This window comes from Poecilia mexicana, unplaced genomic scaffold (assembly GCF_051168715.1).
Source record: "Poecilia mexicana isolate PSO_F unplaced genomic scaffold, ASM5116871v1 scaffold_20, whole genome shotgun sequence".
Lineage (NCBI taxonomy): Eukaryota > Metazoa > Chordata > Actinopteri > Cyprinodontiformes > Poeciliidae > Poecilia > Poecilia mexicana.
In genome coordinates, this window is record NW_028263389.1 from 3,038,504 (window position 1) to 3,058,547 (window position 20,044).

At 42.5% G+C, this 20,044-nt stretch overlaps 1 protein-coding gene across 1 annotated transcript in view; it reads right to left on the reverse strand.

The window, feature by feature from the left end:
* odad2 (outer dynein arm docking complex subunit 2) overlaps nt 1-19,543 on the reverse strand; it is a 36,297-nt gene extending 16,754 nt beyond the window's left edge. Inside the window, exons 1-12 of the mRNA XM_088001445.1 lie at nt 19,263-19,543; nt 18,544-18,701; nt 18,098-18,257; nt 17,816-17,922; nt 17,194-17,330; nt 16,596-16,712; nt 13,506-13,690; nt 12,863-12,991; nt 8,129-8,282; nt 3,285-3,431; nt 2,498-2,707; nt 799-1,029 (exon numbers count right to left, since the gene is read on the reverse strand). Of these exons, the coding sequence (XP_087857571.1) occupies nt 799-1,029; nt 2,498-2,707; nt 3,285-3,431; nt 8,129-8,282; nt 12,863-12,991; nt 13,506-13,690; nt 16,596-16,712; nt 17,194-17,330; nt 17,816-17,922; nt 18,098-18,257; nt 18,544-18,701; nt 19,263-19,474 (1,947 nt within the window). The 5' untranslated portion in view covers nt 19,475-19,543. The remainder of the gene's footprint in view (nt 1-798; nt 1,030-2,497; nt 2,708-3,284; nt 3,432-8,128; nt 8,283-12,862; nt 12,992-13,505; nt 13,691-16,595; nt 16,713-17,193; nt 17,331-17,815; nt 17,923-18,097; nt 18,258-18,543; nt 18,702-19,262) is intronic.
* Nucleotides 19,544-20,044: the final 501 nt, after the last annotated feature.

Below are 20,044 nucleotides of genomic sequence, written 5' to 3' on the forward strand. Positions count from 1 at the left end.
CTGGACACTGTGTGCTCACCTTGAAGCTGACCAAGTCCTCCACCATTTAAAAGTGAGGATTTCACCTATAGTTTTAAATGTCATCCTTGATCCAAACTGCAGCCAGACTGACTGTTGTGGGGAAACTGAACTTCTCCAGCACACAAGGAGAAACATTTCATCTAAGGAGTCAGAATGTCCTATTTTTACAGTTTACGCTAAAAAAAGTTTTAAATATTTTAGACTTTTGTCATTAAAATGTCAAATAACTTCGACATTGGAAATTTGTTGTTTGCTGTACTTCCAGACATACCTTTAAAGTGACATCATCTGCTGGACTTTGTTTGTTGTTGATATTTTTGCTGTGCAGCCATTTTTTCTCTCAGCTCCCACCTGAACCTGGTTTCGCTAATCACCTCCTAAACTTTGCTAGTCTGCCGGTTTCTGTTACATCTTGCCAGATTATGCTGTTGTGTCTTCTGTTTCTTTGTCACACCTGTTTCCAGCCCTGATATTTGTCATTGTGTCATCTCTATTTTTGGATTTTGTAACATAATGATTTTCCTGTTGTCCAATTTCCATTTGAGTCCTAGAACTACTAATGCTCCTAATTTTTTCTATTCCAAAACAGGAAAAAATAAGAAAAAATAAGTACCACAGATATTTTACATATGCAATAAATATTTAATGACAAAATTAAATTAGTAAAAGTTTGTAGGAAGCTTTACTAGTTTAAACAGTAACGACCGTTTCACAGAATCAGATTAACATGTCTTACAGCAAAAGAACAACATTACTGGATACAGAGGCTCTCCTCACCTGTGAGGCACATTCCTGCAGGGTTCCCACAACAGGGATCACCATGTCCTCATATGGAGACCTGAGCAGGAATCCTAGCAGAGGGATCCCCCCAGCTTTACGGATGGCCTCCTTGTTCTTGCTACTTTTGCTGAGGCTCCACAGAGCCGAGGCTCCACAGCGAGCCACCTCCAAATTCATCTCCATGTCTTCTGGTGTTGCAGAGTAAGGGAAGCATTCCAGCAGCTTCACCTGATCAAAAAGAGGATCCCAGACTTCTAAACAACTCAGTGAAGCCGACATGATTCCAGGAACTCCCTGAGGTTTGCTTCCTACTTTGAGGTGATAATGGAGGGTTTCAAATGAGAACAATAAGTCGTTAGCCTTGATTCAGGGTGTAATTAAAACTCTTATTACCACCGGTTGTGCAAGGATGAAACCAGCAGAGATACAGGAGAGAAAAAGTAGTAGGACAGATGCTGATGTTAGAGCTGAGAAGCCCAGTGTGACGGTAAATGGCCTTCAGAGTTTGAACCCTTACTTCCTGACCAGTGACAAAGCTATAACACACTGCACAGTTAAAAGGTAGAACAGCATGAAAGAAATCTGCCTTGTGAGCAACTCACATATGAGCACATTCGATTTGAATCTGAAAAAAATATACAAAGGATGGAGGCTTTAATTACTGCTACTTCCGTCAACAAACAGGAATTCATGTCAGAGGATGCAGGAGAAACTCTAGCTGCTATCCCCAGCATCCACTCTAGTACTTTCCAATAATGGATGGACACCATCAAGCATCTGCTGTGCACCACAGGGAGAGAATGGAAATGTTTTATATGTCTTACACTTTAAAGAACAAGTGATGTACAGGAAGAAATGAAGAGAAGCTGAAATTGTTGGACCATAAAGCTTTAACAGCTTTGTAATGCTGCCAATCCTTCCTATAACTTTGTGGTGGTAGAGAGGGCAGGACAGCTGTCAGACCAGTACAACACTAGAACCAGGTCAGCTTTCAGTTTTCTCATGTTACACTGCAGTTTATTCATGTTACAAACATGAACAAACAGGCTTTAAGGTGACCTATTTTGAACAGGTTAGAATAGGTCTATGGGCTATACGAAACACGTTTTTTTACCTTTCCTTTTTGTTGCACAAAATCATTCTTATATAATGAGATTTCAGTCTGCTCAGTTCTACATACTTAGAGCTCCTTTCAGAATGAGCTGTTTTAGAGCCTCTTGTCACTTTAAATCCAAATAAGCTGCTGGTGACTATGCTCCCCTAACTCAACATTTACACTCCCAAGTGAAAATGGTTGCAAACAGAGCCATAGTTATACAAACACACATATTTGAAAAGCAGAGGAAGTGAAGCCTCCTGCACAACCAACAAGAATGCAATAAGTGTTTTCTGAATGGTAAGTCAACAACAAAACAGATGTCTTTTCCAGCAGCCATTGTACAGCACATATAATTGGAAAACCATCTGGCCTAATGTGCTGAAGCTAAGCATCGGTTTCAGTTGACGAGCTGAACTCTACAATGGTTGGAGGTTTTGGAAACGGTTTGTTTTCCAGACACCTAAAAACATTAATTCACTGACACAAAAGAGCTAGGTGTTTTCTTTAAGAGCTTGGACTGTCTTATAGAAGCAGTTGAGGCCCAAATGGAAGCACCCAAAAAGAAGCAAAATTCCATCATTCCGAGCTGAGACTCACCAGTTTACTGATTCCTCCATGTACCCTCACTATTCTTCTTGCTCTTCTGAACTTTGCCACATGTGCAATAGTCTCAGAGGCCAAGGCCTGCAGTTCCTTCACCGGTATGTCCAGATTGTTCACCATCCTCTGCAGGCCTCTCATGTTTACAATGGTCTGTCGGATGATAACGTTCTGGCTGATCTTTGCCAGGATTTTTAAAGATCCAATCTGATCAAATGACAAAAGCAATGTGTGGAAAAAAGAAAGAGCTATTACTTTACAATAACTGTGCTGAAACATGAATATATAGAAGTCAAACACTCAGCTGTATTTCCAATAAAAGTAGGCAAAAAGTCAGAATAAAAGCAGTTCTGCACTGAATAATCATTCCTGCACATGCGCAGGCTGAGTCCTTGGTCCCTCAGAATTACTGTCTCATGAGAAAGTTGAGGGCTTGAGCGCCGAGTGTCATGTGACTTTATAGACTCACATGGGTCACCAGCAGATCCCCAGTGACTTGGTTGTGATTAACATTCGACCTACACATGTGCAAGGATTATCATTTTAGTCCTTGAAGAATCTGCTCTGGCGGTCAAACCATAGTTCGTTGCTGCTTTTTAAGTAACCTTTACTTAAAAAGCAGTCAAACATGTCATACTGGTGAATAACAGCTGCCTGTGTCTTTAACAGCCTGCTCCCTATACCAACACTCCTGTTACACCAACTAAAACCCATACTGACACATAGAAGCAGTTCTTTTCATGACTGCAATCCATCCAGGTCCAGCTTAAGTAAAGCTACTCACTTTGCTTCTGATGTCTGTAGTATCCAGCAAGTTAAGGAGGAGCTCCAGCCCACCTAAGTCCAGAATGGCCAGTTGGATGACCTCCTTCATTAGATCAAGATCCATCATGGCGCAGAGAACAAGCACTGTGGCTGTCTGGTCTGCTGCCTAAAACAGTGTTTATCAAACAGGAACAAAGAAAAATGAAAGAGAACATTCAAGGCTAAAGGGATTGATGCAGTGCTCATAGAATTAGTCTGTGTGCAGTTTCTCTCTGATTCACTTTGACTGGAAGTGTTTGGTTGTTACTGCAGGCTTGAACATAGCTGTGTGGTGGTAACCACTGAGGGAAACATTTATTCTGCAGAGAGACTGAAGCTCCCAGACCAGAACCTGACACTGTGTTTAATATTGTGTTTAGATGCTTATTGTCTTTAAGTTATCATCTTTGGACCTAAAGAGGAACAATCTAGAGTCAGCACACAGCTTCAGTCAGAAACCAGTGATCAGGCTTGAATTCTGGGTGTGGTGATGGAAAAAGACCTGAACCACCAGAGTTACAAATTCAGCCTATCACCTGAAAAACATTTCCAGGATTATATCATCTCATTCACTGATTGTTATGCCTATGTTGTATTCTCCCCATAGCTAGAACTGAGTGAGTATCATCAGTACCAATGAACAAACATAGAGGTGTGGAATAAACACATTATCTTGAAACATCAATAATCTAATCTTTATTTTCAAACAGGCTCATCAGTGGAGACCTACATCCACAATCTCAGTTGTGTGATCAGATCTTCTTCACAGAGCAGTTCTCTGACACTGCAGGACAACAGGAACATGTGTTCTCCATATCATGAAGCTAAAACCTAAATGTGAACCATTTGTCCATTAACAGCAGTGGATCTACTGCTTCCTTTGTCTCCTCCATTCTAACTCTTCAAAGGATTTGCTGGGCCAGCTTCATACCTTGTAAAAACAAGAAAAAATTTGATGTTCAGGAGCGATAGCTGGGAAATCAGAAAACAGATCATATGTTTTCATTTTCAGACGCTTTGGTCTGGAGGGATTGTCGACATTCTTTAAAACATCGACACCATCTGAAGTCTCTTATGATGAAGGATTTCTGACTTTCCTTCAGCAGGACCAGAGCAGATGCTCCAAGACGAAAACGTTCAACCATAGAAGAAATTATTCAAATCAATGTAAAGTGTTTAAAAACTGCATCAATGCTTTCTTTGTCCTCAAGTGTTAACTGTGATTATTTAACAATCTTTGTTTACTGAGCTATAACAATCAGATTAGTTTTTATTAACAATAACAAACTTGTTTCCACATGTTGAAGAGCTGACATTGAAAGAAAATCTAAATAATTTCAACAGTAATAACCTCTGTAGCCCCATGGCATTACAACATGGTGGCTATAGAAGATCTATTGAAGGTTTAATGAATATCACAAAATGAAAGAATCTTCTTGGAGGTCACTCTGTAGTGATCTTTGAGGAAATGCACACGGGCAAAGGAAACAGCATTAGCATGAGTTGGTACCATGGTTCTGAAGGAGATGACACACAGAGAGAGTAAAACTATCCAGGATAAAGTCTCTAGAGCTCTTAAAATACACCTAAATAAAGCAGAAGATGTCAGTATAAAGGCTGCACAGTGGCACAGTTGGTAGCTTTGTTGACTTGCAGCAAGAAGGTCCTGGGTTCGATTCCCGGCCCAGGGTCTTTCTGCCTGGAATTCTCTCTAGGTACCACAAAAACATACATCATCAGGTGGATTGATCTCTATAAATTCTCCTTAAGTGTGGGTGGGTGTGCATAATGGACATGACACGATCCCACAAGCGTGTTGGATAATGGATGGATGTCATATCTATGAAAATGTCATAAGAGTGGTCTTTAGAAATTTGATTATCAAGCGTCTGAGAGAACAACCTGAGACCAAGTCAAAGAATAAAAAGTCCCCAAATATGTTCAGATGTAGCCTGCTCCACTAATTATTAGAGGTCAGCACAACAGTGACATCACGTACATAAATGAGTGATTCTTAACAAGCTCTTCTAGCTGTTATGGAACAGTTTATATAAAAGTTTCAACTTTTTGTTTGATGAAACTTTGTAGTTAAAAAGGGTTTATCTAGTCTGAAGGATAAAAGCAGCACCAAAAGTTTCTTTCATGAACTTGATATGAGCCTCATGAAGATTCCTTCAACATGTTGCTGCTTCAGGTTTCTCTGCCTGAGCTGCTAACAGCAGAAGCCTCCACGTGGCTGAATGAAGGTCTTCTTGTAATCGGGTTCCTCTGGAGCTGCAGCTGGGATTCTGCAGACACAGTTTGACCTGCTGCAGCTCCAGGCCAATAAATCACAGCACTAAGGATGTGGAGCAGGAACGAGGTGAGCAGCACTGCCAGTGAAGCACTGGTGACCCTTTATGCAGCGCTTTTCTGCACGTGACCTGGACATGTTGCTAGAAGGAGTGAACATCTGTGGTTAGTGTGGAGTTCTGATCTGCAGCGTTGGGTTGGTGCAGATGAATGCAGGCCGCTGACAGAGCTTTGTAGATCTTAATGTCAGAGAGGAAACCTGGCAGAATTTAAACTGATGAGGACAGATCAGTGTTCAAACTGCAGGTTCAGAGTGAAGATCACCCAGTAACAAGAACAATCCAGTCTCTGGATGCTCCATAGGAAGGATGCTGGTAGAACTGGACAGAATGAATGATTACTGATGTCCAATAAAATAAAACTGAATCACTTAATATTCATCAGTGTCATAAAAGGAGTTAACCTTTTATGGTTAACCTCTAAAAGGTTAGATCTTGATCTAGATCTAGTCAAAGATCTAGTTTTTTGAATAGATCTTTATTCTAGTCAAAGACCCGACTAGAATAAAGATCTAATCAGGTCTTTGAGTTGAGAAATGCTTTGTTCACAAAAAGAAAAATTATGTCATCTTTAAACAATAAATAATTATTAGAAAAAATAAAACAAACCATCAGATGTTAGACAACATAATGAGACAGAAATGAGCTTCTGGTGATAAAACCTGCTGCTACCGACTACTTTATGGATCAGTTTTATTACAGCAATCAGTCATGAAGAACTGAGAAGAACAATGCAGCAGTTCTGCTTCTGGCCAGCAGAGGGAGGAAACCTTAATGAGGACATAGCTTGTAGCAATCAGCTACTGTTAAATTCATTAGTTTAATGAAAATCTCGGTTGATATTTAAACAAATTTAACATCGTCTTCCTAAAATATCTCGTTTTATCAGCTCAGTTTTTTCTACAATAATTAGACTGAAGTTTTAAAATCTAGCATTAGTTCTACCTGCTGCATCCTTCCTGTTAAAATAAATCTGTTTATAACAGGGATGATGAAACGAATCTCATACTTTAACACTAATGCATTAGAAAGTGGAGAGTGACGTGAGAACCATGTAAAACAAACACATGAATTCATGTTTGTCAGAAACTGACTTCAGATTGGATTCTGGATGTTGTGAGAATCAACATGAGCCTCATAGAGGAACAGGTCTGTAGCCGTCCAGGTAGAAAAACTAACACTTCAGACCCCTGAGCAAATATCCCCACATAAACATCATTAAAACATCAAACAGATCATGCATGTGTCGCTGTGTGAAAGTGTTTCACTTCCTAAACAACAATCAGCAGTCTGTGGTGTGAGAGGGAAAAGATCTGCTCCTAAAATAAAAACAGATATTTAACTTGGCTCTTGTTGACTGGCAGCCACTGATGGTGACAACATTATAAAACAACTGCATGTGAAAGGTCATAAATAACTGCACTGTGGGGTTTCCAGACAGAAAGAAAGCAGGGACATGCTGTGTAGAGTTACATGCATCTTTCTGCTGCAGGAAAACACAAAACCCTAAAACCATCAGCACAGTCCTGATGTTAAACTTTAAAATACACTGCATAGTGTGTTGATTTTATCTGAATGTTGCCTCTTTCGTATCATTTACATCTGTTTGTTCCTTTGCTGGAAATAGTGAATTCCTCCTTTAAGACATGGAATTTCCTTCCAATTATTTTTTATTTTCTTCAGCTAAAAATTCCCTCACATAATTCCTCTTGACTGGAGAGTTTTCCACAAAACATTTCTTTCCTGGAGTGAGCAGGATCTCATTTAGCAACAAGCTCTGGAAGTCAGAAAATAATCAGTTCCAACAGGACACCACAAAATTGTTTCCTGAACATCAAGCCCTTCAGTTTTAAGCTATGAAGTTATTTTTACTGCTGAATAATGAAGTGTGAAAGTCATTTCTAATATAATCTGTCTGAGTGATCTTGTCTAGATAACATAGAAAAGGGATTAGAAAAAGGAGGAAGGAATTCTCAGGTATTCCCAGTCAGTCTAGAGCGCTGCTGCATCCAAATTAATATACCCCATACGTCCTGTCAAATCCATCACAGATTTAGTTCTCTGTGGTTTGGGCTAATAGGGATACAGCTGTCTGTCAGTACTGCCTCCTGAACCTTGGCTCTGATATGCAAACCAAACAGGTCTGTGTCAGAACAACAAGAATCCAATCAAACACTTCAGGAAACATCTCCATTCAAAGCAGAGCTTTAAATAGGAGCAGGTGACATTGATTTCCTCTGACATCCTTCAGTGACAGACTCAGATCACGAGTCTGGATCTAAACAGCTGGCATGGTCTTACAGGAATACAGGTGTTGGGAACAGCTTTGATTGGAAGACAGAAAAAAAGCTCTGATTTTATTGCCTCCTGACAGCTATGGCCTGCTTTGCCTGAGCTAGAAAAACTATCACTACATTGGGATGAATTCTATCTGTGGAAGGAAACAACAGTGTTCTGGGTGATGTTCTCATACCTTGAGGTACTTCACGAGTTTCTGGACCTGCCAGTATTCAGACTGCAGTTCAGTGCTGGTGTCAGGACGTCTCTCTGTCTGCTCCTCTTCCTCCTCACTTTCACTGGAGCTCCCGCTGAAATGCTCCTCTGGGAAGGATGCTACTATGCTTTTCCTGAATACAAACAGCACATCTGTGACTGTAGATAACCACATATGCAGGAGTCGGAGAGAGGATCCATTTCAGACAAAGGGATGGGCTGGTACATCATGATTAATTCTGGGAGTTTAAATGGATAAACATCCTGGCCATCCCACACTAGAGCACCCACTAACTATATTCATATTTAAGTTTCAAGCTAGAACTTCCACAAGATCTAAGCAGCGGGAAAACACATCAGAATAATGTCACAGGAGGACTGGAGCTGTCATCATACAGAGAGCAAAGACTTGTTGAGCCATTTATGCAACCTCAACTGCAGAGGTTTCTTTAAAACTGCAGAGCTGGTTAGATCAGGAAAACTGGGCACTGTGGACCAATGAAATCTGCTCCCGGTTCAAATGAGAGCTGGCTCCCATGAACAGCCAGATAGCATTTCCAGGGAGAAGATTATCAGAGAGAGGAAGCTCATCTGAGTGGTTTTCAGGATGCGGCAGATGAACACTCAATGAAACTTCTCCAATGCGACCAGGACTGTGGTGTCCTGCTGTGGTGGGAGCTGATGAGTGGACCAACCCTGGAGTCTTCACTTAAAGGACAGAGAATGACGGCCAACAAAGAAAGCAATCAGAGATGGTGGTTCAAAACAAACTGTTGATTCCACTAGTACTAGTAGCAAGGAACCATAAATGTGACAACATTCAGTTCCTTCTGTCAGCATCCAAATCTGATGAATAAAATACCACAAAGTCTTCAACATCAGAACAACATGAAATGTTTAAAAGGTCAACTCACATCAGGTTTATTATTTTTAGAGTTAAACTGTTCAATATTTCATCTTCACAGTTAAAGGTAGATACCAGTAGAAATACCTGACTGGTATCTCCTAAGAGAGATGCCACTTAGGAGCTGCTCTGCCATTCTTACAATTCTTAGTAATAATAATAATAAAACTGGATGTATAACACACGTTACATGTAAATCTCAAAGTGCTAGAAAATGACAAAAGCATTAATCATTGTAAAACATAATAAAAACTCATTTAAAATATCAATCATAAGATCTTAAAAACAAGAATGTTGTCAGTTCTTTTCAGAAAGACTTTGTGGTCTGTGGCACCCTGGAGTGGTGCGGAAGCTCAATCCACAAGTGAGGACAAACTGAGAAAAATGCCTGGTCTCCCACCAATATTAACTTTGTTTGAGGAGTTTAGAGACGCTCCTGTGTTGTACATGGATAGTACTTCGAGAAGGTGAGGTGCAGTCCTGACACAGGCTGTGTCAGATAGAGGGTCTGCTGTTCAGATCTACTGTCATCTGTCATTCAGGCATCCACCTGCCTCCTAGGATCTGGGAGGCAGGAGGATGCACCGGCAGAGTGCATAAGTTGTCAGTCAGTTGAGAGAGTCGATAAGGATATGAAGTGGAGCGGATGTTGGTGATTTTGGTACTGAAAGAACCCAAGAACCTATTCTTCTACATCTGGCAGTTCAATATTAGAAAGGTGAACAAAGACTTCAGGAGTTTATTTCATCAGGAAAAAGTAAAAGGTGAGAACAGCTCTGTATTCTCCTGTTTTATTTTAAGAACCATGGTTTATTATATTAAAACGGAACAAAACAGAAAGAGCTTTGGTTCTATTTCATCCCTACTGACCGCCAGAGGCGGTGCTTCAAGCACTGAATGATCATTCTTGCGCATGCGCAGGTCGAGCACTAATGACAACAAAGTCACTTTTGACCTGCCGGGGACCCACGTGACCCCACGTGGCACTTCCAGTTCGGACTTTCACTGTCTCCCAGGGTGTTCACCCAATGAGTCGCAGCGGCCCTCTCTCCTCTGCAGGCACGAGGCTTACAGATCCTCCCGTATCTGAACGACTGGCTCATTTATGCCGCGACATGGGACCAGGCGGTTCGAGACACTCGGTTAGTGCTCCATTATGTGGGATGCTGAAGATGGAGAAAAGCAATCTGACTCCCTCACATCTACCTGGGCATTCCCATGAATTCCATCTCAATGACTGCTTGCCCGTCACCCCGTCACCCCAGCAGGTCAACAGTACATTGAGTGTGCTCCTAGAATTCAGGCGCAGTATGGCACTACCTCTGGTGCCGTATCTTCGACTTCTGGGCATGCTTACAGATGCATCCGCTGTAGTGCCCTTGGGGCTGCTGTCATTGCAGCCCCTCCAGATGTGGTTGAACAGCTTGAATCTAGACCCCACACAGAACACTCATCGTCTCAGAAGACTTCGGGTAGGGCCTCAGTGTCTTCAGTCTGTGTCCCAATGGAGGGTGAGGTTGTTTATGATGACGGGGGTCCTGCTCGGTTCCCTCTCGTGCCGTCGGGAAGTTGTGTTAACGGATGCATCCTCCACGGGACCAGGTCAAGGAAACTGTTGTGCTTGACTCAACGGCATCTGACCTGGGCAGCTCCATACTTGGCCAGCCTCAGAGCAGCCTACATCCTGGGGCCACAGAACATGCCAGCAGATTTTTTTATCCCGTCAGAAGCTGCTCCCAGGAGAGTGGAAGCTTCACCAAGAGGTAGTCTAGAGGATCTGGAAGGTTTATGGCAGGGCAGACGTGGACCTCTTTGCCTCAAGGGACACTTTCCACTGTCCCCTTTGGTTCTCCTTGGATGACAGCAGCCCTCTGGGCCACGATGCGCTGGCACACAACTGGCCCCAGACCCTCCTTTATGCCTTTCCACCATTCAGCCTACTTTTTCAGACTCTCCTGAGGGTTCGTCAGGGGGGCACAGGATTCTGCTGGTGGCCCCCTTCTGGGTAGCGAGGACTTGGTTTCCTCTACTGTACAAGCTCAGCTCCAGCTCGCCAATGCGTCTCCCCTCCAGGAGGGATCTTCTTTCCCAGATGGGGGGGTCAGATTTTGCACCCCAAACCGGACTGGCTCAAGCTCTGGATTTGGCCCCTGCAAGGCCGGGGCCCACTTTTTCAAGATACACTGGGTCAGTAGGGCATACAATGGCTAATGCATGGGCGCCATCCACGCGAGCCGTCTATGCTAACAAGTGGGCGGCCTTTGCGACCTGGTGCCGTGATAAAGGGCAGGACCCGGTGCAGTGTTCAGTCTCTGACGTACTGACCTTCCTGCAGGCATTACTGGACCGGGGACGGTCTCCATCTACCTTAAAAGTGTATGTGGCTGCCATTCCCTGTTGGCATGTTGGGCTGAATGGTTGTTGGGTGGGTCGAGACAAGGACGTTGTACTGTTTTTGAGAGGTGCTCGGCATTTCCACCCATCCAACCACCCTGTGGCATCAGCATGGGACCTTTCTTTGGTGCTTGAGGCTCTTCGGTCCCTCCCATTTGAGTCCCTGGCATCTACGGACCTCAAATGGCTCTCACTGAAGACAGCATTCCTTTTGGCGATGGTTTCCGTAAAGCGTGTGGGGGAATTGCAGGCTCTTTCGATAGCCGAGCCCTGCTGCTGGTGGAATCCTGATGGCTCAGGTGTTACGCTGTGGCCGGATGTGGCATTTATGCCTAAAGTGTCACTGGCAGCAGGCAGTACCCAGCCGCTTCATCTTGTCCGGTTTGACACCGGATGCTCCTCCTAACCACTGTGCCCTGTTCGTGCCCTTGAGGAATATATCAATGCTACGGCATCCTTCCAAAGGACGGATGCTACACTGGCCCACGGAAAGGTCAGGCACTTTCTAAGCAGCGACTTGCACACTGGGTTGTGGATTTGATCTCCAAGGTTGCCTTGCAGGACCGGGCACTGCCGGAGGGAGTGAAGTGCCGCACTACAAGGGGCATGTCGACCTCGTTTGCTGCCATGACAGGGGTGCCATTGGACGTTATATGCCATGCGGCCTCCTGGACATCACCTAGTACCTTTACTCGGTTTTACAGGGTGAATGTGGCTACACCCCATCCCCTTCAAGGAATTCTGGAGCAGCACACCTCAAGATCATATTAGGGTGAGTGACGTAATAGTTGTCCCTTGAATATTGCCAATTCCTCGTGACTTTGTTGGCATACGTCATCCAGTGCTTGAAGCACCGCCTCTGGCGGTCAGGGATGAAATAGAATGAAATGTACTACTGTAACTACGGTTCTATGAATCCCGGATGACCGCCAGAGTGCTTGATCCCTCGGAATCCTTGCTTCTCGCGAGAAAGTTGAGGGATTGAACGCCGGGTGCCATGTGACTATATAGAGTCACGTGGGTCCCCGGCAGGTCACAGGTGACTTTGTTGTCATTAGTGCTCAATCTGCGCATGCACAAGAATGATCATTCAGTGCTTGAAGCACCACCTCTGGCAGTAATCCGGGATTCATAGAACCGTAGTTACAGTAGTAACTTTCGTTTCCTCCAGTGTTTCTGACTATCTCCTGTTTATGTATTGTGAATTTATTTCCATCACCACTTCTGCTGCAGCTGCCACGTAAATATTTGCTACAGTTGTCGGAGTTGCAAGTTCCAGCGCCTTTGCTGCTTTCATTCAACAAAACACAAGCTTCTTTCTTCTGTGATGCTGTAAACTGGGAACATTTTCACCTGTGAAGCAAAAAACTTTTCTTTCTAGACCCAGACGGGGAAATGATAATATGTAGCACTTACCTTCTCTGGGAAGCTGTGAGTCCAATTGAAGATGCTGCTGTGAGTCCACTCTTCATTATGGTTTTGTTTTTGGATCCCAGTCGTTTCCTCTCTGCAGGGCTCATCAAGAGCTCCTCTTCCTCTGTTGAACTGCAATAATTTCAAATAAGAGTCATTATAACTGCTTCTATTTTTTATCATCATCATTATTTAACAATTTGAGACAAGGCTGGTACTTTTTAGCCACTGAGATCCTTTCAACTTGAGCCTCCAGTGTGTCCACTTATCAAAAGCTCCAGCTGCAACAGCTCAGCTCTTTCTAGATCTATTTATCAGTCAGAGACCAGATGTGATCGCTGGGTTTTTTTCACAACTTCTCTTGGTTTGGTGTCTGTAATTGGGCAGACATGGTTCCCACACTATAAAGTCTTTATTAACTCCGATCACTGAGCCATCAGGAATATTACCACTGATATTCATAAAGCATCCAATCATCTCTTCATAAAGTGTGACTGCTGGCAGGCATGCTGAGCAGATGTGGAGAGAGCTCGGCATCCTTCTGCTCCAAAGCTCCTCTGCACTAACAGAGGGATCACTGCCTCGCTCTCTTCATGGTAGTCTGGTCAGATTTAAAGCCACTTTTCTTACATCACTTCTCACTTACCCACATATAGTCAGCACACCAAGATTCCTCCATCTCTGACATGGCTCACGTTTCTTCCTGCCGTACAGAGCTCGCTGTAGTTTCTCCCACTCTCGTTCTTCAGGTGTCTTAGGTTGGGCTTGTTCTATTTCATAAACCACGTGTGCAAGATGAATACTCCTACGAGGTTTCTGTTCTACGAAATACTGATGGTGACAGAAAAAGACAGATATTAGAAATAGAGACCAAAGATTCCCTTTTGTCAAATATAATAAATCTTGATGGAACAAATCTGTAAAATACGTCTGTAAAACTCTGCAAATGTTACTTATTAAACCCAAATGGTCAGTTTGATTCCTGCTACTTGTGAAGATGTGTTCTGAATATTGTCCCAACCAACATCAGAGTTTAGTTACGTTTCATTGTAGGACGAAAAGGATATTAATGTCTAACAAAGTGTTGTCATGTCAGTCCAAGAAGAGTGAAATGAAAACAACAGAGCAATTATTAGAGGCAAACGAGAAACCCTGAACTCCCATAAAATCCCTTATGAACAATCTGCAGGCCTGCAACAGGACTAGGTCTTTATTGAGGAACTGGAACAAAAGAACATGTTCCCAAAGCTTTCCAAAGCACAAATCCCTCTTTAATCATTAAATGACAAATGTCTCCCATTCCTCAGAATCCAGCTAAAAGCTTCCAGCTCAGTCTGAACTGAGCTGCTGCTCTTCCGGTCTGATTCTGGTTCTGGTTCTGGAGGATTTGAAGTTCTAATAGCAAACTTTACAGCCTGTAGAAAAATGCCAATGTCCCTGTCTGAATGGAGAGCAGTTCACAGTTTAATCACAGACACCTGCTTCTGCAGGAACAGCTCAGACTGTGATTGGCTGTTAGGAGCTGCACATTGTTAAGGGCAGGGAAAAGAATGAACATGTACGTCTGCAGGTTGGGTTCACCATCAGCTGGAGCCAAGCACGGCCCATCGTCTCTCATTAAACACAAAGTGACTCGCTACTGGAAACATACAAGTCAATTCACCCAACCACAGACTAACAGGCAGACTTTATTAGGCTAACCAAGATTCTGTAATTCTCTTATATGTGAAATGGACAAGAGCCATGTGTTTGCTGAAGGGAACACTCCCCAGAATAAAATCAAACTCTGTTCCAGATGCTTTTAAAACGCTGTAAGTGAGAGTGATGTTGGAGAGTTCTGAGCAAAACCCATTTTATTTGTAGGTGACCTAACATCCCCTCTGGGATCCTCTGGGATCCTCTGGGATCCTCTGGGATCATCCTCTGGGATCATCCTCTGGGATCCTCTGGTCCGGCACTGCTGGTTAAACTTCAACAACAAACAGACATATTTGGAGATCAGCTGCTGGTGTCTCTGGCTGCTGCTTTGTGGGTTTGAGCTTCTGCTTTGCCATCAGGCGAGGGAGCTGCAATGATGCAACTTTGTTTCATCAATTAGACCCTGAAGAGAGCCTGTCCATAAGAATGACTGTGATTCCTAAATATCTCCCAGATATGGTGCTTGTTGTTCCATTTCACTAGAATCATCAGCAAACAACTGCCATAATATATCCTGCAGAGATAAAAATCTAAACTAACAGGACAGTGAGCTGTATGGATCAAAGCAATGAAGGAATCTAAGGGGAACAGATCCAAACAATGATTTGTTCCACCACAGACTCCTTCACAGTTAGTTTTACTGCAGCTCTCCATCATTTTTATTTTCTTCAGTCTTTAGGCATCACCCTCCACACAGAACTCATAAAACATTAAAGCCTAAATGTCTTTTTTAATCATGGCTCACTCTGGCACTACTCATTGGTTTGCTGAAGCCTCGACTAACCCCACAACTACCTACGATGACACCTCCAGGTCTAACAGCTGAAGGAAATGAACTGAGGACCAACGGGTGACTATGGGCATGCGTCTCAGCCTTGAGGAACGCCTCAGTTCTTTATCCTCTCCTTTCTACTCAAACAGTCAGACCTTCATCTTTTAAAGTTATCTGTCTAAGGTTTGCCTTACAGGAAGTAGTCTGCTCTTTGACTCATTTTCAACGCAATACTTGAGCAAATAAAAAACAACATTCTGTCTTAGAAACCTGCCTGTGAAGTTCTCATTTATAGTAGTCTAAATGTTCTGTTATGTGTAGATCCAACACTGCGTCATTCCCTCTGCTGAGATGCCTTTCTAGATGATTCTTAGGTAAGTGTGAAGGTTTTAACCAACAACTGTCTGCAAAAACGGGATGGGTTCAAGGACTGAAAAGAAAAAAGAAAAGATCCACAAACAGAATCTCTGAAAGATCTTCTTAATCTCCTTGTAATGCTTCAGATCCCCAACATCACTGTACATTCTCACTGATGCATGACAGCAGTATTAATCAAACCAAACGAAGATTTGTTGCTTGAGACAGATGTTTCATTTTTTTTCCTAATATGCATCACAGTTTTTAGAAATCAAATTAAATATCTGTTATGATAATCTCCATTTATTGAGAATTATATCATTAATAAAAGGATTTTTCTAAAAATGTGCTTTAGAAACTTTTCCTTCAGTTTAAAACCAGAGCTGATCCTCAGAAATCAGGTGGAGAGCATGAAAGAAAACTTCAAGCATCCGATGATCCTGTGATGATGGCACATTTTCCATCAACAGTGTGAGCAAGAGAGTCCAAGATCAAATTCCTAAATGATTAATAGAGTGTTTTAAGAACAGATGGAGTCCATTATTGAGGTCATCTGTTATGTTGCCAAATTACTTCAGTAGGAAATAGTACTACTGAATAAAACACACATATTTCAGTGTCTGGAAATGAGGAAAATGTGCCTCTACAATATGTGTGTGTATATTGGCCTAAACGAGCCTCTACTGTTTTGACTGAACTTGGAAGAAAGCAGATCAGAAATGTTTCAACCCAATGACAACCACACAGTAGCACAGTGACTGATTCCTCACTCCTCACTCTGTTCAGTCACAGCAGCAGCAGGGTTCAGATCAAAGCTTCTTCAAGGACAAATAGGAATTATTTATCCCCAAACAGGTTTGAGAAAAGACATGTTGGTGTGTAAGCTTAGAAGCATCTTTTCAACTCTACCTGTTTTTTCACGTTCTCTTCAAAATGTGGAGATACCCTCTTTAGAAGAGTCGCTATGTCTTCATAATAATCGCTTTGTCTCTCATAGAGACTCTCGTCTTCTTCTTTGTCCAGCCCCTGTGGTAAAAACATTCAACAAAATGTGATCATTAATTATAATAAAGCAGTAATGCAAACCAAACAGTCTTAAAACAGTCTCTACCTATCAGCACGTCAAACACTTCATTTCTTATTCCTTGTTTATCTAATGCCTAAAAACAAAAAATTCCAGCATTTCTTTTTCTGCAAATGCATCAGCAAACAGCCAGTTCTAAAATTCAAATTGTGTTTCCAGTTCATTAAAAATCAGATAATGGATGATATGAGACAGAAAAAGGGATAATCTGGTTATCCTTCCAGTTTCTGAGAGATTCAAAACTCTTCTCTAGATTATGGAACGTGCAACACATTATGTTTCATGACCAATTTTAATTACATTTCATGATTTAAATGAAAAACTGCACATTAATACACTGATTAACCTGACCTGAAAAACAATTTCACCTACAGTCAACAGCACTGTTTTACTGCCTGATGCTGCTGCTCCTTCTACTCTTACCGCATTAAGAAAGACTCCAGAAGAGCTGCAGGTGATGTACAGCGCCTCAGCGTCACATGGCTCAATAACAACGTAACAAATCTCACCGAGCAGCTGTCTCCAAGGTGGAGCGCGACAGCCGTTTGGAAATTCATAGTCTGAAAGAAAAGAGAAACACACTAAACGTGAGCATACAGGGCCATTTAAAACCTGCAGGAATGTTCCAGCAGACTTCCTATGGAGGAACTGAGGAGGATGGGAAGTCAAAGGAAGCCAAGGATGGAAACAGAAGCTTGGGAAGCTGATGGTGATAGAATAGAAGCTCTGAGGAGAGCAGCTCTGAATCATGAATCACACTTTCATTTCCAATGTAAATCATCCACTAAGAACCTCGGTCCCACAGTTACACTGCCTCACTTCAACCTCACTTGGAGAGTATTTGAATCAATGCTGCTGAAGAGCAGAAGGACATGGTAACTTGTGCTGCTGCATGCTTTGTTTTCAGTTAGACAACGAGCATCTGCAGACCAGAATCTGTCAGATAGAATGACCTCCATGTTTGCTCCAGCTGCACAATATTAATATTTTTGTTATGGAAAAGCCAGCATTCCTGTTAACAGTAAAATGTGAAGAAGATTTCAACCTGATGTGTATCTCAGTGACTTCAGCAGCCTCTTCCCCCCTTCAGTGCAGTACTGTCTCAAGAACTCCACTTCCTCCTCCACTGCGGTGGGTAAAAGCTTGACTTGTCTGGAGTCAAAATGTAGAAAGATAAACACAGATCAAAGATCTTATCTGATTCAGTCATGGTACCATCTTTTATCATGCTGCCTGTGTCTGTCAGACAGGTCACAGCAGTCTGAATGAGGACAGTAGTCATGGTCTGATGGAATGTGAAGATGTGTCTAAGTAGAGAGGTACTCACTTTGCTATTTCTCCAACAAACTTGTTGAGGATCTTTTCATCAGTGTTTCTGAGCAGGATGAACAGCTTGACTCTGACATCTATCTCCAGAGTTGAGAGGTCTTCCTCTGATGTGTTGGCGAGACTCTGACCAACAATCTTAACCATGAGGTCTCTATTTTCTGCACACAGAACAGATCACATTTACAGAGTCAAACACAAACAATGATAGTTATTATTTTACATAATTTCTTCCCCAGAGCCAAGGAAATCAGTTCCACCTTCTTTTCTCAGACACATACTGTCCACATTACCATCTCCGTCTATGGTGCTAAAGTAAAAAGCCATCGATGAAAAAGTGCCAAAGGCAACATAACTGGATGCTTTCAGAGTGCCAGCAGGAACACAGACAAATGAGATCAGGTGGTGATGGAGGAACGCTGGACAGCTTAGGATGGAAACAGTTACCTTCTAGACACACTTGGACCTCATGACGCTTCCTGTCATCTGCCAGATGCAGCAGTTTAGAGAGCTGGCTGAAGGTACGAACAGAAATAGAAGGTGGAAAAAACTGCAACAGTGGCTTCCCCTCACTGTCTTTTTCAAGGGACTTTACACCTATGGCACTGCATGGGAAATAAAAAAAGAGAAAAAAAATGGGTCACCTACAATTTTGGAGAAAACAGGCAAAATTTCACCCAGCAGATGGAAATGCTTTTCATCTACGCAATATTGAAATGAGTAAAAAATGAAAACTCGACTTGTTTAGGCTGAATTTAACTGGACACATGCTACAAAAGTCCACCAAGATGTTTCTCATAATCTATTACTAAAAGACATGAAATAACCAAATGGTGTTAACAGTGTGTCAGAGCCTGGGAGGAATGTTTAATCCTGATGGAGTGTTTCTCAACTGCTAACCGGGCAGATTATTGTGTCAATCACACAATAAAAGTAGACCAGAAGATCTGATGATATTAAATGGAACCTTCTCTGCTTCACTGAAGATGAAAAATAAATGAATTGCAATAAAAGTAAGTTATTCAGCTGGATACAGTCTGAATTGCTGCAGCAGAGCCCAGGAAAACGACCTTTTTGAGATTGTGTTGACCTAAGAGACTGATAACAGCCTGCCTCAGTGAGACAGATGATAGTGAGAGCAGCAGCCAGTTCATCATTAGACCAACCTGATGATATAGTCGTCTTTGAAATCATATTTCACTAAAGAGGTGTTCCACTGAAGCGGCTCATCAAACACATGCTCTGCCTCCTGCGGGTGCCTGGAAACAAATTTCTCCGCGTAGTTCAGGATTTGCGTCACTAAAAACTCGTTCAGTGGAGTGGACTCCAGTTTGTTGGAGCTGGTCCACTGGGCCGCCCTGGTCAGTATGAGCCCCATAGCGCCTCCTGAAGTTCAGAAATAGAACATAAACTCTCAAGTGTCGCTTCAGCTCAGTATCGGTGTAAATAACAGACTCCTAACGAAAGAACTTCAAGCTGAAAAGCTGTTTTCTGAGTATTTTAACCATAAAGTACTGCAGTACATTAATATAAATATGAGCCATTTCTGGTTTTGCGAGTCTTTTATAATGTTACATATGTCTTTAGCGACTGAGCATTGTGCGTTTGTAAAACAGAGCAGATAAAATGAAAGCTTGTCAGTTGCAGTTAGGACGGTTAGAGAGTAGCTAGTATCATGGACACTCTCTAAGCTAGCTCACCCTTTCAACACATAAAGCAGCTGGTGCTCAACTATCGTCGAACAACAAACTCAGATACTCATCTGGAGGCAGTTTGAACATAGTAAAATGCTAAAATCTACTTGTATTCCCTGACAGAAGTGTTTACGTTACTTAAAATGTAACATTACCGTACTTTGGTAACAAGTTGGTTCTGTGGAATCTTCAGCAGGTGACAATAATCAAGGGTTACCACGGCAACCAAGCGGCACGTTCTAGCGTCCCTTCTT